Source organism: Triticum urartu, chromosome 2A, assembly GCF_056163025.1.
Source record: "Triticum urartu cultivar PI428250 chromosome 2A, HENAU_Tu73, whole genome shotgun sequence".
Taxonomy (NCBI): Eukaryota; Viridiplantae; Streptophyta; class Magnoliopsida; order Poales; family Poaceae; genus Triticum; species Triticum urartu.
Genome location: NC_141874.1, coordinates 5,240,296 through 5,267,649, shown reverse-complemented (window position 1 = coordinate 5,267,649; position 27,354 = coordinate 5,240,296). Strand labels below are relative to the sequence as shown.

Sequence of the window (27,354 nt, the reverse complement as noted above, 5' to 3'; positions counted from 1 at the left end):
CATGATGTTTGATGAATACTTCATCTGTCTCGAAATATAAGAGCGTTTTTTTACATTAGTGTAATGTGAGAAACGCTATTTCATTTTAGGACGGAGGGGGTAGATTATAAGTTTTTTTCTAAAAAAAATCAAGCAATGTACGACGTCGTGGAATCGTGATGTTACTAGGTCTAAAGGCGCACTTTCGTAATACGCCTCGTGCTCTGCTTTCCCTACTAGGTTCCGCCCACAGAAACCAATCAGAGGAACTCGGAAAAAGATCTCCGCTTTTCTCTTTGTCTGCCTGCACCGGACGGAGCCACCCACCGAAGCGACCGGACCGGCGAGCGGCGGAGGAAAGGAGAGATGGCGGCGACGGGGGAGGAGACGGTGCGGGCGTCGCACATCCTGATCAAGCACGAGGGGTCCCGGCGCAAGGCGTCGTGGAAGGACCCCGAGGGCCGGGTCATCTCCGCCACCACGCGCGCCGACGCCGCCGCGCGCCTCGGCGAGCTCCGCGCCCAGATCCTCGCCGGCCGCGGCTCCTTCGCTGACCTCGCCGCGCAGCACTCCGACTGCTCCTCCGCCCGCCGCGGCGGCGACCTAGGTACGTGCGTGCGCACGACGCGATGCGCCGCCTCCCCCGCCCCCCGCCCCGCTCCGGCTAGATTTGGATGCGTGGCCGTTACTACGATTTAGGGTTTCTCCGAGCTGTCGATCCGGCGATTCGGTGCTCGGTTATTTCCTAACATGGGCAGGGGTCAGGAATGTACTACAGTATTTAGGATGTACTATCAGCATGATTCATGAATCAATAGGACTGCTTTTTATGGGGTTAACATTAGATCCCAGGAGGCCGAATTCTGAGTAGGAATCTGATTTTTATGCGGAGATAGGCGGATCGATCGGCTAGCGTGCTTTCATGGCATCCCTTCCTGGATCCACCAACTAATCATGTGTGTCATACTGCGTAGGGAAGTGATGCTATTTCGTAGTAGGAAGCAGTGATTGCTTGGTCTAAGTTAAGAGGATCATGGATAGGCTTCACTTGAAAGTGCATAAACATTTTTTTAAGATTGTACTAACTTGTCTTTAAAACAAGAATACTAAATATTCAATTGGTTGTCCTAGCACGTGCTTTTCGTTGGATCTGTGAGAAATAAGTTGGCCAGAATTGTTTCGTGGTATTAGTTGTGATCTCTTACATTTGCTTGTACATGCCTATTTATTTCAATTCCTTCCTTCGCTCGTTTTTGTTCCCATTCTGAATGACGAATGTGAGGTTAGGCTTTCAAGAAGAGAGCTTGGGTTTCCTTACGATATTTAAAGAAAACCTGAAGCTAAGATTGCCATGTTGCCTAGTTTGAAGGAAGAAGCGTGAAGCAGAAGTTGTTCTGTACTTGCAAGTTTGACAGCAGTTATCGCAGAACCTTGCCTTGTTGTGTTGTCAGACTTTTGGATCAGTGCGCATCTCTTTCGCGAAGTTTGTGCTCTTGCTGATTAGGGTGAAGAGTCGCCACCATGGTGCTGCAACCATGATGCTATTGATTGTTACATTTTATCCGCTCAATTAATAATCCAATCTCTGTGGAAACACATCAATGATGTTCATTCATGGAATTCTTGCTGATTGCACCTCTTGACGTTCAACCACAACTGCGCCTTGGTAACCGTTATGTTGCTATGGATCCTTGATAGGCACCTTTGGGAGGAGGCAGATGCAGAAGCCCTTCGAGGACGCCACGTACGCTCTCAAGGTGGGGGAGATCAGCGACATCATCGACACCGAGAGCGGGGTTCACATCATCCTGCGTACCGCATAAGGAGAATGAAGCCCACGCCGTCACCATCACAACAACCTGATGTTATTTAGCCCTTTTCCTTCTTCCAGGGCCTGCGGCTCTTCTCATTCCGGCAGCCTGAAACTTGAATGAAGAAAATGTCTTGTATCGTCTAACCGTTTTGCTACGGCCATTTGAGCTGGTTGATACATACTTACATCACAGGTCAATGTTTGAGCTTATGATGTCTTGATCAGGAGATGTTTTCTGTTCATCATTCCATTTGTGATAAATCATTTCAAATGAATGTTGTATGCACCATGAAATCTCTCCTACTTATAGTAAGGTTTTGTTCTTCATTCGGCCAATCTTACATGCCCCCCTCTCCCTCCCTTTCTCCGTATTGATTTTTTTTCCCTTTCATTTATGATTTTTTACACCATTTTTTTCCTGAAAACTGCATCCATTGTACCTCATATTGACTTCCCAAATAAAATTATGTTTTCTTTGGTAAACCAAGTAAACGCTTACCAAATAAGGGTATAGTATAAAATCATTTTTAACACAATCACACTGTATGGGTAGGTACAAGGGTTTACTAGTAATTATTATTTTTACACAATCACACTATATGTGCAGGTAAATCATCAAAAATACAAAGGAACATGGTTCCATGTGCACCCACATGAATAGATATTTGAAAAAAATACAAGGGAAAAACCTGCACTATATGTGAAGTATTGATGCCTGTGGTATTCTTAGTGAAGAAAATACAATTGAGACCATACTATTCATCAAACAATGTTTTTTTAATATAACTTTGATTTTGACATTTTTATCCAGAATAGCACGGCTGTCATTTCTTTGTGAAACTTCATACGTGAGTATATTGGTTGACTATGTATGTTACAAAAAAATATTCAGATTCTTTTGATTTTTCTAGTATTTTTTTGAATTTATTATTCATAAGGGATGTGCATGGAACCATGTTCACCAAATCCACGTCCAGTAAATCATGGGCTAACTCACCAAAAATATGTATGCCCCTTTGCGACGCACGCGCAACTAGTAACGGGTCATCTTCAGATATGAAAGTAATTTGGGAATACATTCCTCGTAATTTTGCACGAAACCATCCAAATCGTCACAGGTCTGTGTTGACCGTTTGAGAGAGAGAGGGGCCATATTCTCACTGATGAGAGAATTAAACCATATAACTGAGCAACCAATAACTTAAATTAATATGCTTGGTTGTACACAGAACTGTTATGGCTTGCAATTAGCAGGATCCTGCATTCTTCAAATAAAAAGCAGGATCCTGCATTCTTCAAATAAAAAGCAACCATCATTCAGAAGAAGAAGAAAAATATGCAACAGCATCATGATGTTGCTCCACACTGCTGAATAACCATTATGAGGCAGGCAACATGGAGCCCTGGCTGAGTTTCAAACTAACTGAGAAGAGACGTGATCTTATTCAGCATCATATAAACTGCCGAATAACCATCACGCGGCAGTCTTTTAGCCGTTCTCAGCGCGGTCGTATGAGTTAGACTTGTGCTTGGGCGCGAAGGTGAACCCTTCCGGGACTTTGCCGAGCAGCAGCTCCGAGATCCTCACCTGCGTATTGCATAGAGGAGGTACATCAGCTTCCCAATCATGTCACAAGTACGTTCATCAGACAACCGGATGGAGAAAGAGGAGGGCAGCTGGCTTACCCAGTCGGCTGCTGAGTCGGAGGCCATCAGGGTCTCGAGGTCGTCGCGGCCGCAGTAGCTTGGAGGCCTCCAATTCAGCTGCTGCGGGACGACGTCCAGCAGCCCGACCGGGATGTACCGGCACGTGTAGCTCAGCCATTCTAGCAGGAAATGGCGTGTTGTCTCCACACCTGGAAACACATTGAACTATAAGTTGAGAACGTACATAATTATTTGCAAGACAATTTGTAAGTTTAAACGATGGGCCGATACAACTCCCTGTGAAAATATGGCAAAGAAAATCTCATAATTCCTACGTACTCTCAGAGAAGGGTGGACTCACCTTTGGTGTCAGAGCCCCAGTGTTCGAGACCGAAACGAGTAAAATCTTTCAGAATATTCAATCTCTCGCCAGATGTGATATCCCAGTCCCTTTGTTCTTTTATCTCAGTAAATATCCAAGGCTGCCAAGCATCAAAACGGCATGCATGAGCACCAACACGATTTAATACAATAACCCATAAAGTGCAGGCACATATAGACATTTTCTGCCAACTATGTGCTACATTATGTTTGAAAAATCGACGTATAGGTTGTTTCAATGGTGATCAGGCACTATTATTAGACTGATCATTCAAACATCTCATCTAGTACAGATATGCAGAGAGGTTATTAATTAAGCTAGTAAAATCATTACAAAAAATGTTAGGACCTGAGAGCATTCAAGTAATACCGAGTTTGCATGTATCCTCCTAAATTAGTACCGATTACATGCTACAGTTTACCTTGCCTACCAGGTATCAATTCAATGTGAAGTATGCATTATAAAGACCGTCCACTAACTACGTAAACAATATGGATGCAGTCATCAACCATTTGGCAGCTACGAATAATTGGCATCTGAATTTTTTATATTTAAGATTAAGAAGAGGGATAGGCGAGACATTCATAGAAGAGGAACAAATGTGAAAATAACAGTTTATATGCTGCAGTTGAGGCAAAGCAGAAGACATGCAAAATAGTTATTTCAATTCTAGAATGGTTATAAGTACAAGGAGTACCATTCACACAAAATACAAAGACACATGGGGAGCATTAAACAGTGTCACAAATATCCAATGTTTTGCAACGATGAATAGCACTTATTCTTATGGCAGACGAAAATTGAAAGTTTGGTCGAAAAAATTTCAAGACTAAACACTGGAGCATAATTCACTGATATAGAACTGCACAATTCCAAGCTAAAATGTGGTTTCGCTATCATGCTATCCCAAAATACTCGGAACCATTTGTTTTTTTCTCATAATATATAACAACTTAAATCATGTAAACTGCTGTGCATACTAACCTTGACAAGCGCACCTCGAGCAATCATGCAAGTGGAAATTTTGGAGCTGCCAGAAACATGCCTGTTCCAGTCGGTAAAGGAGAATATATCACCATTTCCAATGACATGCAAGTCATCAGGGGCCTTCTGTGCACACTGGTTAATATAGTCCCAATCGGCATTTTTGCTGTAGCGTTGTTGCCGCGATCGACCATGTATTGTTATGGCTGAAGCACCCCAGTCATAAATGTCTGAAACTAAAGAATCAGCACGGTTCCTGCCTTCAAAGAAAGCTGTTCTTACCTAGAATCAAGAAACAAAGAAAAGGTGAGCACAAGAATTCTGCTACTCTATTTTAATATGTGTGTTGTTGAATTACCTTAACAGTTAGAGGTCTTTTAGTAACGGCAGATGATGCTTGAACAATACTCTTAATCCTCATAGGTTTGTTAAGCAACGAGGACCCAGCACCCTTATTGACAACTAAATCGATTGGGCAGCCCATATTTATGTCAACGAAGTCAAACGAACACTCGTTATCCACAAGTTCAATTGTCCGTGCCACTGTATCTGGAAAAGCTCCACAGATTTGCACCCCAAACAAATCCTCTGATGAATGTCTTCGCAGCAAAGCCCACTCTGAAGCTTGCCCCTACATGAAACATATCCATATGAAATGACATCACAAGGAATAAACAGATGATAATTCGTTAACCTTGGCACCATTTGTAATGGATGTAAGAAATTAACTCCACTCAAAAGACACGAAAATGGCATATGTCACATATGACGATGGAACAGACCAGGAAGGTACTTTGTTTTCTAACCTGCATAAGATTTGTGCACATGGCCATTTCTCCACAAGTAATGTCAGCTCCCAATGTTTTGCACAGCCTCCGGAAAGGAAGATTCCCCACAGTGGTCAAGGGAGCAAGGTACAGCTTCTCCCGAAAATCTATTATCTTCCTTTCACGTAAATGAGGTGTTGCGACTAGGTCAACTCTGCAAGAGCTTGGGATATTTGAGGGCACTTCCAATCCATTAACTAAATTAGGATCTTCAGGCTCCAGCTTAGTGTCATGAGTACCTAACCCATAATGTTAGTGAAAAGGTTAATAAATGAAACCATACTATGAGCAACAGGAGCACTTAAAAGAATGGCTCTTAAATCCAGAAACAAAATTACCAGCTCCTTCTTTGTTAATTTCAACAACTTCAATCTTTGACTTCTTTGCTGCCCTTGCAACAGAGTCACCATCCAAAGGTTCTCCCCCCAATTTATCCATTTCTTCGCACAAACTGGAATCATGTTCCACATTCACAGCAGTACTGCAAGAAGATTCAGTTTTTTCGTCACCATTCAGTTCACACGATACATCTGGATTATCATGATCAGCGCTCCGATCTTCAGCTAATGCACTTGCTTTAATCTTGATGACTTCCTGCATTATGAAACACACCGATTGAGACTAAATGAAAGTATTATCATGTGACAGAACTTCACAGAATAGATCCTAAAACAACAGATTCTGCACCAACCCCTATGTTGCATCAGAAACTTCATAACAATAACTTATAATCAAAATAAAAAGTGGTATATGACATAATAAATTTCAATAGCCATGTGTTGACAAGCATTTTGAGGATCTTATACCCATATCAGTATCAGGCACATAGTAACTGCCAGTGCTAAGAACATACATCTCTTCTATGTATTTAAGAAGTATGAGAGGACCACTATGATCTACATTTGGAGATGCAGTAAAATCACTAGGCAGAGAAATTCCAATATTGCTAAAATTAGGGCTACGACTACTATATGTATTAGCCATTGTCACCTAGCAGGTGATAACCGGTAACCATTAAATATAAATATTTTAACCCGTAAAATGCAATGTGCTCCAATAAACATAAATCATGCACTCTGTGTCCATGATAACAAGTGTAAAAGCCAGACCTGATAGACAATAGAATTCAAGAAATTTAAATTATGTACCTTAAGACCAAGATGTTTGATCTGCTCACTGGCCCTGGGAAATTTATATTTGGTTTTCCATAAGAGCTTTTGAACATCTTTACTCAAAGTGTTTATCTCATGACTTTCAGAAGGTGCATGGTTATCTTTGTGTGTACCAGAAAATCTGCAAGTTAGTCCATACGGACATGGCTGCCCCAGAACAGTGAATGGACATGTTCCTTCAAGGTCAGCTGGTTTCTGCGAAAGTAACAAAGAGATCAGTTATGAGTTATAGGTTCAGGGAGAAGACCAAATCAAGAGTGGCCAATAAAACAATACCTGAGCCAAATAAGCATCTATGTCATGGGTGAAACGGCAAGAAGCACCAAATTTGCAAGCGTCCACATTTCCACTTTTGGCAACTGCCACACAAAGACGCAATACCGACTCCTGTTCCTGCATAAGTTGCACCCAAATTAAGATGACGACCAACAGTTTGTAGTATATGTTGCCTGCATAACAAATACACAAAGGTCTGCCATGTTCATGGGGCACTACGAAGCAAGCAGATATTTATGATCAGAGCGCATAGGGGAAGATGGTAATACTCCTGTAGATAATAAGTGATGGGAGATGCAGGCATGCAACAGGGGTAGTTCAGAGGTGGTTTTGCAACGAAGATGGTAGATAATAATTCATATATCCCATTAGTAAAGTAGCCCCGAATTGTCATTGAAAATCAAAGCAGGCCAGTTTACATCATTACTACAACCAAGCATTAGATGGAACATAATGAGTGTAAAGTTGCTTTGAACTTAGGTACCAAAAATTGTTGACAGACACCAAAAAGACATTTTGGCCACACAGGAATAAAAAAAGTAACAATTACTCAAGTACATATTATATGTATCCATAAACGTGTACTTGCATCAGAGAGAAATCAGTAGCCACAGGCCTGCTTCTTTCGTATACTATAATCAATGAAACAGAGCATGCATTCATAAAGGCCAGTGAAATTTTTTAATCCACACATTTGTATTCATTCAGTGTGCGATTCTTGCTCACAACTTATGTACTTACTAGCCATTAGTGTCCAGGAAAAAACAAATCTTGTCAAGGGAGGCTCACGACCAATTTCTAAAACTATTTAGCCTGAATTCATCAACACATGTTGTCCAGTTCACACTTTGCGCAGGCACATATCATCATTTTTTCATGAAACGGATACGCCACGACCGAAACGCCGTCCGACTACAAGGCAACTACGCACAGGCATTACCACAAGCACCTGGCACGCGCTGCTTCACAACACTACGGACTACGCTGTCTGTGGGGCATTGCCGCGAGCACCTTGAGTGCACCACAGTCGTTACCTGCTTGCGGTCGCGCCTGAACTGGCGCTTGGACTTCTTCTCGAGGGGGACGGCGCCGCTGGCCCTGCCGCCGTCCTCGCTGGGGGCGTCGCGGACGGGGGCCGGGCGGAGGAAGGCGGGCTTGACGGGGGCGACGCCGCGGGCCACCAGCTCCTCCGGCGTGGGGGGCGGAGGGGGAGACGGGTCCGCGGCGACGGGGCAGGGCTCCGGCCGGTCGTCGGCCATGGCAGCTGCGTGGCGGCGGCGGCGGCGGCGAGGGGAGTGGAGCTACAGCCTGCGCGTGATACAGGAGGCTGCGCCGAGGGTTTTATGCGGTGGGGGCTTTTTCGCAGTAAAACCCATTTTGGGATGGCAATTTACATAAAGCGAAGGGCCAATGCTGGATATAATTTTTAGTAGAAATTGTACATCTTTTGAATGGCAATAATATACACACACATAAGAACACCCGAAATACAAAGCATATCAATAAAAAATTACATCGAGATTTCAAGACCACCGAATGACCACTATTAACACCAGAATGAGCCGTCGACACGTCTTTGTTGTCGCCCCCTGCCGAAGTCGGCTTGACCTTGTCCGTCCTGGAAGTCTTCGTGCACGCGCCTTTTAGGACCAGCGCCCTGGAGCCGCAGTCATCGTTGTTGAACCCTTACATAGATATGAAGCACCAGATGCCAAATTTCGCCACATGACGAGAAACCATAACCACACTGCCCCAAGGAGACTACATGAATCTAATCTGGAGCTTTGTCGACTAAGTTTAGACAGATGAACTCAAGGAGAATCGGAACCCGAAAGGAAAACTCAAATAAGAAGCATACCTGAGTGCCGCACTGGCGAGGACTAAAAAAACCTAATCTAAGCTATTAACTGGAGCAGATGCATCAGGATTCCAATCCCCACCACCGGTTGCCGAAGTGGCGGGCAGAAAGGAGGCGCAATGGGATCACGGGTGAACTCTGGAGGGAGAGTTTGCCAAGGGGAAAATGAGAGAAAGTCCGTATACAATAATATATTTTCTTAGTAGCTATTAACTTGAAACCAAATGTTACTCATGGACCTGATTAGTTATGTGAGTGAGGGTCATGGTATGTTCAACTTTTTTTTCAGGGAAAAACTTCCTATTTATTCATCAAATATCATGATAGTACCAAGAACATCAAAAGGAATAAAAGTTACAACCATATCCGTAGATCATTACACTCATCGGAGCGAGACGAAGGCACGTCGCCATCATTGCCGCTCCGTCACAGGAGCCGAACAAGCCTTGTTGTGGTAGACAACCAGAAAGTCGTCGTGTTAAGGCCTCAAAGAGCCAGCACACCATTACATCGACCGTCTCCGATGAATATAAGCATATATCGGAAGGATCCAATCCACAGACACATGAACACAGACAAATAAAGACTGAATCCATGTGGATTCACCAAAAGACAAACACCGACCGAATCCCGTAAGATCCCTCGGAGACACACCTCCACACGCCCTCTGAAAATGCGTGACGCATCGCCAGGATGGAGGTTAGACGGGGAGAACCGTATTCTATCTTCAGGAAGGCATCGTCGCCTCGACTTCCTGAGCAGGACACAAACCTTAAGCAGACTCCAAAGAATACCTAAAAATGAAGCAAGTGTCCTCTCACCGGCAAGGGCCGGAATCCACCGCATCTTCATGGCCCTAAGGCCACAGGAGATGAGGCAGATCGACGGCACCCCCGATGAGAAACGAGAAAATCCTAGACGCGTGGCAATCGTTCCACTACTAGAAAAACGGATATAACTAATATGGACATTAATGGCGCACCATGTATGTGGTGCGCCACTGCTATATAGCAGTGGTGCACCAGATACAAGTACGCCATTATTGACATATTACTAATGGCGTATCTGCTGTGTGGTGTGCCATTACTAATTTTAAAAAAAAATTTAAAAAATTGTTAGCAATGGCGCACTAGGGGATAGTAATGGCACACCTGTACAAAGTGCATCATTACTATGTGTATGACTGAGTCAAGCCTTGATCAAACTTAGTAATGGCGCACCTATGCAAAGTGCAGTGCGCCATTACTATGTCAAACTTAGTAATGGCGCACCTACACAAAGTGTGCCATTACTAACTTTGACCAAATGCACCTCCCTTGGGACCGCCTTTTCAGTTTTTTAAAAAATAAAAAAATGATGGAAATGTCAAAAAAATAAAAGAAAAGAAGTTTCCCACGTGATATGTGGTCTAGTTGTTGGAAAAATTTACAAATATGAATTTCGACTTTATTTGCAAAATCTTTCTGGAATTTAGTAAAATGGGCATAACTTTTGCATACGAACTCGGATTAAAAAGTATTTTATATGAAAAATCATCTACTCGAAAAGTTACATCCGAATTAAACTCGTGAACATTTTTCAAATTCATGAACACTTTGACAAATTTTCACACATTTTCTAAAACAAGAACATTTTTTGAATTCATGAAAATTTTATACTATTTGCAAATATATTTTTTAACAATTTTCTTGAATTGGCAACCATTTATGAAATGGACAAAGATTGTTTTGGAAATTGGTGAAACAACTTTTGAAATTCAGGAACATTTTTTTGATTTAACAAATATTTTTTGAAATGCCTGATCATTTTTTGAATCAACGAACATTTCATGAATGAATAAACTATCTAAGTCACAATAAGTTTTTGAATTTTTAGGATATTTTTTCATTCATGATTTTTTTAATTGGCAATTTTTTCAGTTTCATTAATATTTTTAATACATGAACTTTTTATATTAATCATGAACATGGTTTGATTTCCAGAACATTTGCTTCCAAAATTTTGAATATTTTTCGAATAAGCAAACATTTTTTTCATAAAATCGCGAGCATTTTTTGAATCCACAAACATTTATTTCAAAATTCTCATTTTTAAATTGTTTGAAACTTTTTTGAAATCTCAAATTATGTAAAGTAGAAAAAAACGAAAAGGAAAAGGAAAAGAAAAATGAAAAATGTAATTTTTTAAAAGACCGTTTGGACATGGGCCCGCTTCATCTTCTCCCACGCTGAACCGCAAACGGACAAGGTATTTGTCTCTTAAGATTTTACGAAGTTATTGTAGGCGTCTCGTAGTCGACGAGAACGTCTCCTCACACTGAACGTGTTTCGTCGAAAAATCCTGAAATAAATCCAAGATAAATATGAATATTAATATTTGAACCCTGGTGAACTGAAGACGCCATTATCCACCTAACCATCCAACCACATGTTGGTTCATCGTCCAAACATAATTCTTATTTGACGGAAAGCAAGCTTCCGTCAACGTCGCTAGCTACATTCTATTGCTTCTATTTGCTTGCTTCCGCCAAAGCACCGCGTGATTAGTTCTATTTGGGCATTTGGCGGAACCAATCTAGTTAGCTTTTACATGACGGCTTTTGGTTCATGACGACTTTTGGTGGAACCAGTATCATTTGAAGAAAAAAAATAGTGAAACAAAGTGATCAGCAGCCAAACGCCTAATCACCTTCCGCCAAACCTAAATAGTAGCAGCACCCGCCTTCCGTCATCTGGATGGAGAGAAGAGGGTACGTGGCGACTTTTGGTTCATTATGTGAATGTCTGCACTTTCACAAAGCCTTCCACGTTTATTTCGGATCTGCTGAAAATGTACATTCCGCTCGACGGACCGATGAAAGCCCGCGTTGGATGACAAACTGTGTCCAGACAGCGCAGTCCGGACGGATACGAGGGGTTTGAGGGTCCGCCTTGAAGATTGCCTTACCCCGTGGCCACACGCGTATCAACGTCAAGCCTCGTCAATGTCCATCCCATGGTAAAAAGTTATTTTTGGTCTGCCACTGCCCGCCCAAGCTTGCCGGAAGTGCCACGTTTCATGTTCAATGTTGAGCGTCCGATATGTTTAGCACGTAATAATATCACACCTGTCGACCCCAACCACATAATTGGCGCATATTAACATATAGCAGTAATTGATATCATACCTGATCACGACGTGCATTGCAAAATTAGCGCCTGTAGCAATTAATTGATTCTAAAAATAGCAGGTATCCCAGGTTATAAATATGAGCAGGTTAGTACGCACCCACGCAGTAAAAATATATCAAAAAAAATTCAAACTTGAACACCAGACTACCAAGTTGCCTACAAGAACACCGCGCACACTCGAAGAGATTGTTATCCTACAAGAACAATATGGCCAGTGCCAGCAGTTTAGTTGCCTTTCTTCTTCTTTCATGCATGATAGTCTCGGCAGGTAGAGTTACACTCACTTGTTTTACCGGCCTCTTCGTAATTACACAAGCTTTATGATGATGATGATGATGGAATTTCAAGAATACTTTTGTTTGGTTTGCATGATATATTCACTAGATGTTGTCATGTATTTTATCTAGAAAGACGCCGACAACGTTTAATTTCTAAGCATTTTATTTGTGAAACCTTATTTGTTAAAATTTGAAGGTAATTTGATAAACTTTTCTTCATATATGCCCCTTCGTTTTTGCTTGGGCAGCACCTGCAACATTAATACCAAGATGCAATGAATATTTCCATTCATGGGGTGAGCATGACTCGTGCATGTAATAATGAAAGTACCGGGCGGCAGTGGCGGATTCACCGTACGGGCACCCTGGGCACGTGCCCGGGCTCGATCCCGTAGGTGTTCTCAACTATAGCGATCTTTCCTAGCCATCGCATGCCTAAAAACGCTCAGAAACACGAAAAAACGATGGAAAATACGTAAACTTCTCTAACTGGGCCAGTCCGGGCGTTTTCTGCAGTTTGGGCCTTACTCATATCAGCTAAGCAATCAGATGGGCCACAACAGCCAATAGGCCTTGTTTGCTCGATCAATCCACGCACTGAAGAAGAATCGATCGATCTATCGACAAGTCGCTTGTTCGTCTGCGTACGCAGGAACGCGAGACCTAGTCGTGTCCTACCATCTGCTGCGCAGCTGCGCCTCCAAGGCGGCGATGGCGTGAGGTAGACTGCCGCCAGCAGCCAGATCAATGTCGGACGACAAGATTAGAAAAGGATTAGAGATGACGCGCGGCCGGGCCTCGGCTCTGGCTCCGGTGGGCAACGGTCAAGATCGAAGCATAAGCGGGGGCGCCAAGGCGGCGAATCGTCCGGTACCACCAGTGGGAATTCAACTCCGGCTGGATCGGACGTTGGGTCTTCACCGTCGACACTAGCGAACACTCAACCTGTTCAAGAGGCATCCAGTAGCAGACTGCCAACAATTAGGGCTAGAGGCAAGCGACACCTAGGTGAGTTATATTTGTAATTTAAGAAGTTGTGCATTGGATTGCTTGCGGACTCTAATTATGCTCGTTAAAATTTCAGAATTGAGCAGATTTTTTGTTGACACTAGAAGAAATTCACAAGTGGAACCGCCACAAGACCCACAACCAAGTGATGTTCATGAACATGGTGATGACGTGATAGATGAGGTTCAGAACTGGATTGAGCAGGAAATGCTGGATGATGACGACGATGATGATGATGAGGTGAATTTTGAGGACGAGGACGATGATGAGTTTAATCTGGCTGAAATTGTGTGTGATCCCGCTCATAGGCAACAAATTGCTGATTATCATCCGAATATTCAAGATCAGATGAGAAGAGCATACATATTGAAGGGTCCAACCTGACCAACTGTCAAATTTGATCGCAAAAAAATTGGTAGCAAGAACCGTGCATTTTCTAAAAATTGGTATAAGAATTATGATTGGTTAGAATATAGTGTGTCCGAGCAAGCTGCATTTTATTTCTATTGCTTTCTTTTTAAGCAACCAGGAAGTAGTACACATTTTGGTTATGATGTCTTCACCAAAAAAGGATTCAGGGATTGGAAGCATGCATATCAGGCATTGCCTGCTCATGTTGGTGGGGTAAATAGTGCGCACAACAAGGCAAGATTGCATTATGATGATTTTCGTAATCAAAGGCAAAGCGTGTCTAGTAACTTTGCTAGGTCAACCAAGGAGTCTGAAGTACTTTACAAAATTCGGTTGCACACTTCTCTGGGTTGTGCAAGATATCTCATTGCTCAAGGCTTGGCTTTTCGTGGCCATGATGAAAGTTCAACTTCACTGAACAAGGGTAACTTCCGTGAGATGGTAGATTGGCATAAAGCTAGAGATGAGAAAGTGAGGCATGCTTTTGACCATGGTAGTAGAAACTGCAAGATGCTTGCTGCTGAAATTCAAAAAGATCTTGCAAAGTGTTGCGCAGAAGAGGTCACCAAAGCAATCATGAGAGAAATTGGTGATAAGAAATTCTCTGTGCTTATCGATGAGTCACGTGATATATCTGTCAAAGAGCAAATGGCGTGATGTTGAGGTTAGTAGTGGTTTATTATTCATTTTAATTGTTATTTCATAGTTGTTTTCTACTTTTATTTAACCTTGTTACAAAAATCTTGATGTAGGTATGTCAATGATAAAGGGAAGGCCGTGGAACGATTTCTCTCTCTGTACCATGTCAGTGAGACTACATCAGAGGCACTAAAGGTAGCTCTTGTTGACATTCTTGATCATCATAAGTTATCCATTCATAGTCTACGAGGGCAAGGATATGATGGAGCTTCAAATATGAGAGGTGAATTTAATGGTTTGCAAAAGAAAATTCTTGACGAGAACCCTTATGCCTTTTATGTGCATTGCTTTGCACATCGTTTACAATTGGTGGTTGTCTCGGTCGCTAGTTGTTGCTCCTCTATTCATGATTTGTTTGAATATGTCTCCTTAATTGTGAGCACAACTACTGTATCTTGCAAGAGAAGGGATTCACCGAGGGAGGAACGTCATCAAAATATCTTAGATCAGCTTGAGAGCGGTGAGATATTTAGTGGAAGAGGTTTGAACCAAGAAACAAATTTAGCAAGACCCGGGGATACTAGATGGGGTTCACACCATACAACTTTGCTTCGTTTGAGTCAAATGTGGAAGTCGGTCATATATGTGCTTCGTGAGGTCAATGATGAAGGGCGCGGACCGTCTCAAGCGGCGGGTTTGATAGAGATAATGGAGAGTTTCAAATTTGCTTTCGTATTGCATCTTATGATAAAGTTGCTTGCTATCACAAATGAACTCTCACAAGTCTTGCAGAGAAAAGATATAAACATTGTTAATGCCATTGAACTAGTTGGTGATGTCAAAGCTCGGTCGCCTCTATGAGAGGAAGTGGTTGGGAAAGCTTGTTCGATGAAGTCCAACACTTTTGTGTCACCAAAGGTATTCCGGTGCCTGATATGAATGAAAGAATACCGGTCCGAGGTCGTTCAAGGCTTGATGGTGTGACTTACACCAATCTTCATTTCTATCGAGTTGAGATCTTCTATGTTGCCATTGACAAGATATGCACTGAGATGAATCATCACTTTAATGAAGCATCTTCAAATATAATAGTGGCCTTCTCATGCCTTCATCCAAAAAATTCCTTCTCCAAGTTTGATGTTGACAAGCTTGCTAGCTTAACTGAAGTTTATCATGGAGATTTCTCTAGTGGTGATCGTGCAATCATAAGAGACGAACTTCAGACTTACATTCTTCATGTACGAAGGCATGAGGCCTTTTCTTCTTGTAAAGATATTGAAAGTTTAGCTACAACGATGGTTGAAACTGAGAAACATTTGGTTTTCCCACTGGTGTACAGAATCATAGAGTTGGCTTTGTTATTGCCAGTCTCAACGGCATCGGTCGAAATAGCTTTCTCGGCAATGAAGATTATCAAATCTAAATTGCGCAGCAAGATGAATGATACATGGTTTAATGACTTGATGATTTGCTACACCGAGCGGGAGATTTTTAAAGGACTTGATGATGATGTTATTATTAAACGGTTTCAAGCCATGAAGTATCAGAAAGGGCAATTGCCCAGGTCCAATTAGCATATTACTGGTACGCTCCATTCTATCTAATGTGTTTAATTTCAATGAAAATTATATAAATTATTAATGTGTTTTATCTTGTAGATTCTCTTGTGTGCACAAGGATGAACATTGGAGATTGGACTATTGTCGTCGAGGTGTCGAAAGGTTAGGTTGTGTGACTAGTGTTTGGAGAGTTATTTGGTATTGTATTCATGTTTTTATTTACTTCTATGATCTATAAAAAATTAGTGTGTATATTGCACATGACATTTATCCAAATATATGATACTTATTGTGTCTGATAGACAAAAGTAAATTTTAGCTTACGGCGTGCCCGGGCTTTAGCAATTTGCTGGCTCCGCCACTGCCGGGCGGCTCAATGCCAGCCACGGTTCAGCCCCTCGTATATATATACATATCACAGGAGATTACAGAGTTTGTTTACAAATACATCGAGACTAATATGGAAACTATCGATTCGGTGGTAGTTGGACGTGCACGCCAAGGTGAGCTGTAGCCGTCGTAGGATAGGACTCTAACACGCCCCCGCAGTCTGAACCGGGAATGGTAGTGACCTGAAGACTGGAGCGAAATTCTTGGAAAAGAGCTGTTGGCAAACCTTTAGTGAATATGTCTGCAAATTGCAAGGTTGATGGAACATGTAAAACGCGAACAGCTCCAAGTGCTACTTTCTCCCGAACAAAATGAATGTCAAGCTCGATGTGTTTGGTCCGGCGGTGTTGAATCGGGTTAGCGGATAAGTAGACAGCACTAACGTTGTCACAATATACGATAGTAGCACTCGAGATTGGCCTGTGAAGCTCCTGTAATAATTGACGAACCCAGCAAGACTCTGCAACAGCCGCAGCAACAACTCTGTATTCAGCCTCTGTGCTAGAACGAGAGACCGTTGTGTGTCGACGTGAGGACCAAGAGATGAGATTTTCTCCAAGATACATGCAAAATTCGGAAGTGGAGCGACGTGTGTCCGGACATCCAGCCCAATCGGCATCTGAGTATGCGGTAAGTGAGTGTGAAGAAGTATTGTGTAACGTGAGACCATGGTCAAGGGTGCCATTCAGATAGCGAAGGATACGTTTGATGAGAGAGAAGTGAGGTTCACGAGGGTCATACATATGGAAACAAACTTGCTGGACAGCATAAGCAATATCAGGTCGAGTTAGAGTGGCATATTGAAGTGCACCGGCTAGGCTACGATAGAGAGAGGGATCATGGACCGAAGAACCAAGAGAAGAAGGGAGTTTGGCTTTAGTGTCAATAGGAGTAGTTACTGGGTGACAGTCGCGCATGCCAGCACGAGATAAAATATCAAGAATATATTGCCGTTGAGAAAGATGCAGACCAGTAGAAGAACGGGTGACTGAAATACCAAGAAAGTGATGAAGTGGACCAAGATCCTTCATGGCGAACTCGCACGCCATGGAGCTAGTTATAGTAGTAAGAAAAGATAAGGAGGAAGCTGTGAGAATGATATCATCGACATAGAGAAGAAGATATGCCATGGAAGTACCTTGCTGAAAAATAAATAGAGAAGCATCCGATTTAGATTCGACAAAACCTATGGAACGAGCAAAGGATGCAAAGCGTTGGAACCAGGCACGAGGTGCCTGTTTAAGACCATATAAAGATTTGAGGAGACGACAAACATGAGTGGGATGACGAGGATCAACAAAACTGGAGGGTTGTTGACTATAAACAACCTCATCAATATGACCATGAAGAAAGGCATTTTTGACGTCAAGTTGATGGATAGGCCAAGACTGTGTTATGGCTAGAGAAAGAACTATGCGAATGGTCGCTGGTTTGACGACAGGGCTAAACGTTTCATCAAAATCAACCCCCTGTTGTTGAGAGAAACCACGAATGACCCAACGAGCTTTGTGACGAGAGAGTGAGCCATCGGCATTGTATTTGTGACGGAAGATCCACTTCCCGCTCACAATATTTGCTCCAGGTGGTGGAGGGACCAAGGTCCAAGTGTTATTAAGTATAAGGGCATCAAACTCCTCTTGCATGGCTTGGCGCCAATTTGGATCGCGTAAGGCGATAAGATAGTTATGTGGAAGAGGCAAAGAGGCTATGGCCGAGAGGTTTAAGCGATCGATGGGTGGGGGAAGACAACCGGTAGTGGAACGTGTACGGTGGGTAGGTGCCGGAGGAGGAGGTGGGGCGGGAGTAGGCGGAGAGGTCACAGGCGCGGGCGGACTGGGTGGTCCCGGTGGAGATGATGGGGAACCCAGGTCATGTATGGGAGATGTTGGGTTAGTGGGCGCATGCATAGTAGGTTGGGGTGAAGTGGGTGCATGCATAGTGGGTGCAGATGTAGCGGGCACATGCATAGTTGGTTCGGGTGGAGTGGGCGCATGCATAGCGGGTTGATCTACGGGTGGATCAAAGATTTCGGTGCAACATGGTGGAGAGGGTGCTGGGGCTGGTTCGTAGGGAAAGGTAGACTCGTCGAAAACTACATGACGAGAGATAATAATACGACGGGTGGTAAGATCAAAGCAACGATAACCTTTGTGTCATGAAGGGTAGCCAAGAAAGACACATCTAGTCGATCGTGGAGAGAGTTTGTTAGCAGAGGTGGATGTAGTGTTTGGATAGCATAAGCAACCGAAGACACGAAGGCTGGCATATGGAGGTGGAGAGCCGAAAAGTAGGGTATATGGCGTGAGGAATTTCTTTGAAGAAGTGGGGTGAATATTGATGAGAAAGGTGGCTGTGTGAAGTGCTTCAGCCCAAAAGGATGGTGGGAGAGACGCTTGAATGAGGAGAGTGCGAATGACATTGTTGGTGCGAATTGCTCGTTCGGCCTTGCCGTTTTGTTGAGAGGTATATGGACATGAAAAACGAAAGAGAATACCATGGGAGGCACAGAAAGAATCAACCTTCGTGTTATCAAATTCCCGACCATTGTCACATTGAACGGACATAATGGGTAGATCAAATTGAGTGCGGGCATAGGCATGAAAAGTGAGAAACGTGGCATAGACATCAGATTTTTTACGAAAAGGAAACGTCCAAAAATAATGAGTGTAATCATCCACTACGACAAGATAATATAAAAAACCAGATGTACTGGGTACAGGAGAAGTCCAAAGATCACAATGTAGTAATTCAAAAGGTTTGACACTATACGATTTGGATGGATAGAAAGGTAATCTAACGTGTCGTCCAAGTTGACAGGCATGACAAAGAGACGGGATAACTTTAGGAGACAAAATATCCTGGTGGTGGCGAAGACGCTTCATGGTGTGACTGCCGGGATGACCCAAACGACGATGCCAGAGGTCGGGGGAGACGGTGATGATGTGGGCTTCGGCGGGTGGAGGTGGACAGACGGAGTAGAGGGGTCCTGAGCTATTGCATCGAAGAATCTCGGTCCGAGTAGGAAGTGCCTTCACAGAAAAAACCCACGGATCAAATTCGATGGAAACATAATTGTCAGTTGTAAGTTTACGAACAGATAGAAGATTTTTGATGATGTGAGGAACAACAAGGACATGATTTAAGTAGAGAGGGTTAGACAGGGTGGGTAGAGTGTGAGAACCGATGTGAGATATAGGGAGAGATGCACCGTTACCAACAGTGACTGTGTGAGCATTAGAAGGGATGAAAGTAGAGAGTATACCAGGGTCAGATGCCATATGGGAGGATGCACCAGAGTCCATGTACCACTCCTGGTTGCCAGGGAGCTGCATATTGTTGAGCGCGGTGATGAGAGCTGGGTCGACATGCTGACGGAAGCTGTTGGAATTTGCTGCAGGGTTGCTCATGTTGTAGCCAGAAGGAGCCGCATGACCGTATGCAGTATAGGCTTGTGGAGAAGGTGATGTAGGGCGAGGACCGAGCACCCCATGAGCAGGAGCAGGAGCACACCAGGAGCAAGGCGGCCAAGCAGGCGGCGACGCTTGTGGTTGATGATGCGGTGACGACGTTTGTTGTTGGAGATGAAGACGCGTCGGCTGCCCGGTCCACGGGTTGTACATCCAGGGAGAGTCACGCCGACCACGCCCACGACGGCCGCGTCCGCGGCCACTGTTGCTGCCCCCGCGACCACCAGAAGGTAGAGGTCCAGGGCTGCGGCGATCATGAGAGAAGTTGCGGCCATCGTTAAGTGGTGGAGCACGCTCGCCGCCTGCACCGGGAAGCACACTGTTGCCGCTGGCCCATAGAGCGGTGGAGGAGGAATTCTTGGCATCCGTCTTCTTCTGGGCTTCCTCGAGAACGAGCGTGGAGCGAGTCTGGAGAAAGGATGGAAAAGGCACTTGGAACGGCAAGAACGAACGTAGATGGAAGTACTGTTCGTTCAGCCCGCGAAGCAAGGTGAGCACGAGAGTCTCGTCGGTGACCGACTGACCGACATCGGTGAGGGCGTCAGAGAGGGACTTGAGCTTGGCACAATATTCGGAGATCGTCATGTCCCCTTGAGCAGTGTTGCGGAATTCTGCGTCAAGAGCCAGAGCACGACTCTTCTTGTTGTCTCAGAACAGATTGGCGATGGCGTCCCAAACTTGCTTGGCGGTGGAGCCTGGTGCCATGATGATGCCGAAAAGCTCAAGAGAGATCGACCATATATCCATGAGAGGACGGTGAAGTCATCGCGGCCCCAATCGGAGGCGGGGGAGGTATCCAATGGGGTAGTCTCGGAGAGAACATGAGCCGAGAGGCCGTAGCGGCCGAGAGCGACGAGGAACAGCTCACGCCACTTGGCATAGTTGGAGTCCTGAAGATCAAGCGTGATGGGGACGAACGTCTTGATGGAGGCGGGGTACGTGGAGGCTGCAGGAGGGACGACGGCCTTCCCCCGTTCTTCGGCTTGGCGCTGAAGTTCTTCCTCGCGTGTCCGGAGGATGGACTCGCGATTTTTAAGTTCCTCCTCAAGCTTCTTGAGTTCGTCGGCGGAGGCCATGGTGGTGCGAAGGACTGAGGAGCGAAGTCGCAGCTACAGCGGTTAGGAACAGAGGGAGACTGCAGCGACTAGGGCAGAAGCGGCTGCTGCAGCGAGGAATAGAGGCAGACGGCGGCAGCGACTAGGGCAGAAGGCGGCGGCTACTATTGTTTAGAGGGAGAGGATCGACTGCCTGATACCATGTAATAATGAAAGTACCGGGCGGCTCAATGCCAGCCATGGTTCAGCCTCTCGTATATATATACATATCACAAGAGATTACAGAGTTTGTTTACAAATACATCAAGACTAATATGGAAACTATCGATTCCGTGGTAGCTGGACGTGCACGCCAAGGTGAACTGTAGCCGTCGTAGGATAGGACTCTAACAGTGCATTCCACCTGAGGATAAGCTGTGCGACTCATGGTGCAAGAACCGATGTGCCAGAGGTTCATGCGAGATCAAGGGAGGAAAACATTATTGCCATTGTTACAAGAACACAAATTTTGTCACTCCTTAATAATTTTTTGGAAGCTATTTATAATAAGTATAAGTTACTTCAGATAATAAAATCCCTACTCCTAAAAGGGATTTGTAGCTTTGTCTCCAAGGTTTTGTTTCGTCTCACCTCCCACCACCATCCCTTCACATTGGTTTTTGAGTTAATTACACTTTTTTTGAACATCAGTACAGACACAAGCGCTCATATACACGCGCATACGCTCACCCCTACGAACGCATACACACACACTCTACCCCTATGAACGCCTCCGAAAGACTGAGCCGATATATCATCTTGAAATTTACGAAGTCACCTTTGGAACTAAGGATACCACAGTCCCGCTAACCATCCAACCACGCGTTAATTACACTTTTGATACATATACTTGTGCTCGATGTATAAATTCATACAAAAACTTAAAAAATGACACAAATTGGTCCTACAACTTGCATTTTGGGTACGTTTCAGTACAATTTCCGTCATTAGCGTTAACTCTCTGTTGAACACTGGACGCTAGCTGGCCCACTCTCCATACTTACACATGGGGCCCACCCGTCAGTAGCAAAGAATGATTTAGAAACAAACATAATAGAAAATAATGCGCTAGGCAGGGTAGAACTCCATTTTCACCTGCAGGATGTGCAAGATGTGACAGTCTTCTGACGCCCGGAGAGCTGCGTCTAGGTGAGTGCCGGAACCTCTATTTTGGCCGCATTTCGCAGATGTTTTGTCTTTTGTCCTGTCGTTTTTCTGATGGATGGATGGAAACGGATCCTAGCTTGAAACATGAATAGAGAAGAAACGTAGTTGTAGAGAAAGAGAAAAAGAGAGATCGATAGATTCGACCCGCACGCGCGTATGCTACCCGAGGACTACACGGAGTCAAGGACTCGGAGTCTAGTGTCGGAGCTTGGAAGGAATCAGTAGAAATTTCTCTACATGATCATATACGTACATACGATCTGTGGTTTCGTTCCCTATATCCGATCGATGGTGTGGTCGGCGCCCACGGCCAGCCCTTGGACGCGTCTGCCGCCCGACCTGCTCCTCGAGGTCTCCGCCCACCTGCACCACGCCGCCGACTTGCACGGCGTGGCGTGAGTGAAATATCACAAAACTGGCCCTTTGGCCGAAGTTCAGCACAAAATAACCCTCTTTTAAAAATATTTCATAAAATGGCCCTACACGCATGACACCCACATCCGGGGCGCCATGCTAGACAGCATAACGCCTCAGTCAAGGGCGCCAGACTGATCAGCGCTTACTTGCCACGTTGGCAGGGCATGCCACCATGGCGCCCCAGGCCAGGGCGCCGTGCTGATGGTCATGACGCCCCTGCTCAGGGCGCCATGTCCCTTGCGTGAACAAAACAGAGTCTCCCCTGTTTTCCCCTCCACATACCCTCACTTTCCCCCTTCTCCACCCCGGCCGCCCCACTCAATCCCCTACCTAATGCCCACAAAATTTCGTGGATCGGAGCTCCAAATCGGTGATTTATCCTTCCCTTCGACCCCTCAAGGTATTCTCCATCATTCCTCCTCTTTTTGTTGGTTGAAATCTCCACATTGTGGGGATTTGGGGAAACCCTAGGTCATCCAATTTTGCTATTTTTGTTGATACATTTTGTTGTTTATGATTCTAGATGACGAGGATCGTCAATGTGCATCATGTGGACTTTGTCTCCTTTGAGAAGAGAGACGCGGAGTATGGTGACCCGAAGAAGAAGCCGGTAGTGATGGTTTTTCCCACAAGTCCTAGCCTTGAGGAGGTTTTGGTTGAGCTTCGAAGAAGGTTAAATTGGATGGAAGAAAGCGATGGAGTAGACTTAATCGGAAGGTATAATGTTGGGTATGGGCAACATATTCGTTGGAAGATAATGCCTCTTGACTCCGAGTTTCATTGGGAAGCATATAAAGAGAGTGTGTTGGCCTCACAAGATAAATCATTTGAGTTATTTGCCACAAAGGTCGTTCGTGCTCGGCTGCACATTGATTTGAATTGGTGTGCATCTTCATATGATGTTAGAAGCCCGGTTCGAGATTCAACACATGTCACTCCGGATGTGCATGACACAACAATGAGCCAACCTCCAATGACCCAATGTTTGAGCCCCGGCGGGAATGACCAAGTTGATAATGAAGACTTGCACATGGATGGTGGTGAGTTTGAGGGTGATGAATTGGAGGCTTATCTTCATGACCATTATGTTGGTGATGTTGAGACAAATTGCATGGAAGAGGACATGGACGATGAGATTCTATACAGTAGGTCCTATGCGTGGGACTCGGAGGATGAAGGCCCGGATGAAGAAATAGATAAGGTTGGTTTGACGGCTAAAGAAGCCAATGCTTTTAAGAAGATAATAGGCCGTAGTCACAAGACATTATTGTTTCGTGATCTAGGCCTAGCCGATAAGGTGATTGTTGATGGTGGCACGAGGAAACTTGGCAACAAGGAGTACATGGAGCTGTCTTATGAAGGTTCGAGAATGGCATATTATTATAGATTCAATAAATTTAATTGAGAACGCCTGAACTAAACCGTGCATCAACAGATAGTTTGACGGCCAAAACATAACCCAAATTATAAGGAGAGAATTCCTTATTTGGCTCTTTCTTAAATTTTGCTTCTCTTTTTGGCCCAAAAAACTTCTTTCTTTCCTTTTTGACACTTAAACTTCATTTTGTTCTTTATTGGACACTTTCATCCATTTTTCCATCCAGCGATGTTAAATAGCATGTACAAAGACAATTTTACCCCTGGTGATAGTATGTCGCCAAGAAAGGGAATAGAAGGAGCGTGAATATGAATGAATGTAAGTGTTACATGTTGGATATTCATATCCACCACCGCCCAACTAGTCGCATTGCAGCTTGATCCGCGGGAGCCCGGCATGACATGCATCCGGTTCTAGAGTCCTGACGCTAGCCTCTTTCTCCTCCTCTGCTCCTCACCACGCCCGCGACCTGCAGTTGGCTTTTAAAACGCTAGACCAAATCACCCAGTTGCTCACGCACGTACTTGCAAAGCTAGCACAAGAAGTATGCTAGCTAGCACCTCCATTGATTTTGCCTGGAACAGTGCACTGTGCACGCACGTCTAGCCGGCGCGTCACGAGTGCGTACACGACCGGTAGAAGCTAACTCTTAATCGATCGGATCGATTCGATTTTACTCCCGTAACTATCCTATTGATTCGTGTGTATATGGGTAGTGATGGAGACATTGTTTTGGAATGACTTGATGGGGACAGAAGTAATCAGAAGCTTGTACTCCTGCTTCTTGCAAATTGCAATCAGTTATTCTGTAACACACGTCACAATGCTATTCTCGTCAAAACACACGTGGCATAAAACGTGTGCAGCAAATTGAGGCGCAAACCCAACTCAGTCTAATTTATCATCCATAAAAAAATTGTGGGAAATCATCCATATTATTAGTCCCCCACAATATTTTTTTGAGTAATCATATAACTTTTTTTCGTTTATTAATAATCTGGTCACAATCAACACTAGGGGTAAAATAGTCTTTTTAGGCCAGACTTAACGCCATTACTAGCCAAAACTGACGAAAGTGTCACATAGGAAACAAATAAAGTTTATGTGTCAAAAAGGAAAGAAAAAAGTTTTTTGGGCCAAAAAGGGAAGCAAATTTTAAGAATGGGCCAAATAAGGAATTCTCTCAATTATAAGTGCCACACATGTGGCAAGAAGCAATATGGTCCAAACGCCCCATTACTATCCATCTTACTACATCAAATAGATGACATCACCCCGCCAAAAAATCAAATAGATGACATCAACGGAATGTTTTTATTTTTTTGGACTTAAAAATATTTTATTTTTAAATAAAAAATCCGATTAAAAATCTGTTTTCATCATTAAATCCGTCTTGAGGAGATCTTCAAAACTAGATCCTATATTTATATGTTTCTATGACCTTTTTTTGGACCAAAAGTTGCCATGATGTTACACTCAAGGTGACATAGTGTTTACACTAAAGTTGCCATGATATGTTTCATCTATTTTTTTCTTCTAGATTTAAAGCTATCATTGTATTTCAACTACTTATCATGACAAATTTTATTAATTGACCAAGGAAATTTTTAGTAATTAACAATGGCAAATTTAATTCATGGCTCATGACAATTTTTAGTAAGTCATTATGGCAATTTTAGTTTATAAATCATGGCAATTTTAGTATTTTGACCATGGCATTTCTAGTATTTTTACCATATAAATTATTTTTTGTATGAACCATGGAGAATTTTTGTGCATATATCATGAAAAATTTAAGTAATTCACGTTGACAATTTTTGTTTCTGGTTCATGGCAAGTTTGAGTCCGCGACCATGCATTTTTAAAGTGATTGACAACATATTACTTTTTAATTATGAACCATGCCAAAATTTACTTTAAACGTAGAAAAAATAGTTGAAACATGTCATGACAAATTAAGTGTAAACAACAAGGCAATTTACGTACAATAGACATGACAACTTTTGACTGCTAAAAAATATCATCGAAATATATCGATATGGAATCTAATTTTGAAGTACTCATCCCGATGGATTTAATGATGAAAACTGATTTTCAATCGGATTTGTCATTTAAGATATAAAACATTTTAAAGTTTGAAAAATCCAAAAGATTCTCGCTGACATCATTTGTTTTCGTCTCTGTTTGCATGCATATCTGGAAGAAACAAAAAGGCCGACTTGTCACAATGGGTGGACGTGTGGCCCGACCTTCTTCAGTCCACATGTGTGGCACTTATCAGGGTCCAAACATAAATAGTCATTCACGTTTTTCTCGATCAGCCAAAGAAAACCTAAATCTTAATGCCAATGTCTAGCTAGCTAACTAGGACTAGACTTTGTCAAAAAAAAAAACTAACTAGGACTAGACGGTCCGATATGATCAAGATAATCAGCACAAGACCTAAACCACGTTGTGATCACGAAATTAGGCGGTGCGGTATTGATGGAGGATACCATTCTCCATGCTCCGCACCCGTGTCCTTGTACCCCTCGATCAATTCAGAATATCACGCAGAGACGAACCGGCATCCCTGACCCTTCCCTGCATAGATCGCATCGCAGTTCACATCCGGGCCTCCACTCCACCAGGCGGCCAGCTAGGGTTGTCGTCCGATCAACGATCGCGCGTGCGCACGGCGCGCCGCCGCGACGATTCCAGTCGTCGCTCCCTGCCTCCCTTCGTTCTCAACTTCTGATCCCTGGACCTGGAGACTGAAGTGGCAGTGGGCAGCAGGCCGCGTCGATTCAATCTCAAAGACACAACCACGGATTGAACTATTGAAGCTATAATTGTTAATTAGATGTATTAATTCTTCGACTTCTGAAATTGGGGTATCTCCTCTATGCCGGTTCTTAGTCAAACTGAATTCATGCAGAGATCTGGCATAGACTTAGTAAAAGCTACTCAATATATACTTTCTCAGTGACACATTTCCCCTCTTACTTGGCAACTTCCAGCCACTTCAAGGACAGCTAAGAGACACTTTTTTTGTGTGTGTTTGGGTTATTATAAATTCTGGAACGATTAGTACTTGTATATGTAAAAATCTAGAGAAGGGTAATAGAAAGCCAGACAGATCAATTGCATCAACACATGCACGAAACCGAATAATGAAGGTGTTGTGAAACGTAAAAGGAAACAAATACGCCTCCCAGTTTATGGCTTGATCTGCAGCCAGCTAAATTAGCTTTTGTAGTACTTATGTTCCTAATTGATTTCTTACCCAACGTAAACGCCATATCAATGGCATTAAATGAGATCCAGTTAGATGTTACGCTTTGTTCCTATACTTGATTTTTTACCCCGTTAGTTGCTCCACATTTCATCTGTATATATATGTAGCTGCTCGCTTGGCCTACTTGCATACTTAGTCTCCGGAACCATCGAGCTACATCC

General features: G+C 43.6%; 3 protein-coding genes and 1 pseudogene across 3 annotated transcripts; 2 read left to right on the top strand and 2 right to left on the bottom strand.

Annotated features, from left to right (window-relative positions):
- The first annotated feature begins 232 nt into the window (after positions 1–232).
- PIN1AT (peptidylprolyl cis/trans isomerase, NIMA-interacting 1) lies at positions 233–2,119 on the top strand. Its single transcript, XM_048698060.2, has 2 exons — positions 233–586; positions 1,678–2,119. The coding sequence occupies exons 1-2, from the start codon at positions 346–348 to the stop codon at positions 1,800–1,802; spliced, it is 366 nt and encodes a 121-aa protein (XP_048554017.1). The 5' UTR covers positions 233–345; the 3' UTR covers positions 1,803–2,119.
- An 855-nt stretch (positions 2,120–2,974) lies between these two features.
- Positions 2,975–8,403, bottom strand: LOC125535003 (FMN-linked oxidoreductases superfamily protein). Its single transcript, XM_048698061.2, has 10 exons — positions 8,115–8,403; positions 7,081–7,197; positions 6,781–6,999; positions 5,971–6,226; positions 5,612–5,871; positions 5,164–5,436; positions 4,806–5,087; positions 3,801–3,921; positions 3,479–3,648; positions 2,975–3,380 (listed from the first exon to the last, which is right to left on the bottom strand). Exons 1-10 carry the CDS (start codon positions 8,337–8,339, stop codon positions 3,282–3,284), a joined length of 2,022 nt encoding a protein of 673 aa, XP_048554018.2. The 5' UTR covers positions 8,340–8,403; the 3' UTR covers positions 2,975–3,281.
- A 5,279-nt stretch (positions 8,404–13,682) lies between these two features.
- On the top strand, positions 13,683–16,018 carry LOC147982725 (uncharacterized). Its single transcript, XM_087539331.1, has 2 exons — positions 13,683–14,458; positions 14,558–16,018. The coding sequence occupies exon 2, from the start codon at positions 15,302–15,304 to the stop codon at positions 16,016–16,018; it is 717 nt and encodes a 238-aa protein (XP_087395457.1). The 5' UTR covers positions 13,683–14,458; positions 14,558–15,301.
- Positions 16,019–19,384: 3,366 nt separating this feature from the next.
- On the bottom strand, positions 19,385–20,936 carry LOC147982724 (uncharacterized; annotated as a pseudogene).
- Positions 20,937–27,354: the final 6,418 nt, after the last annotated feature.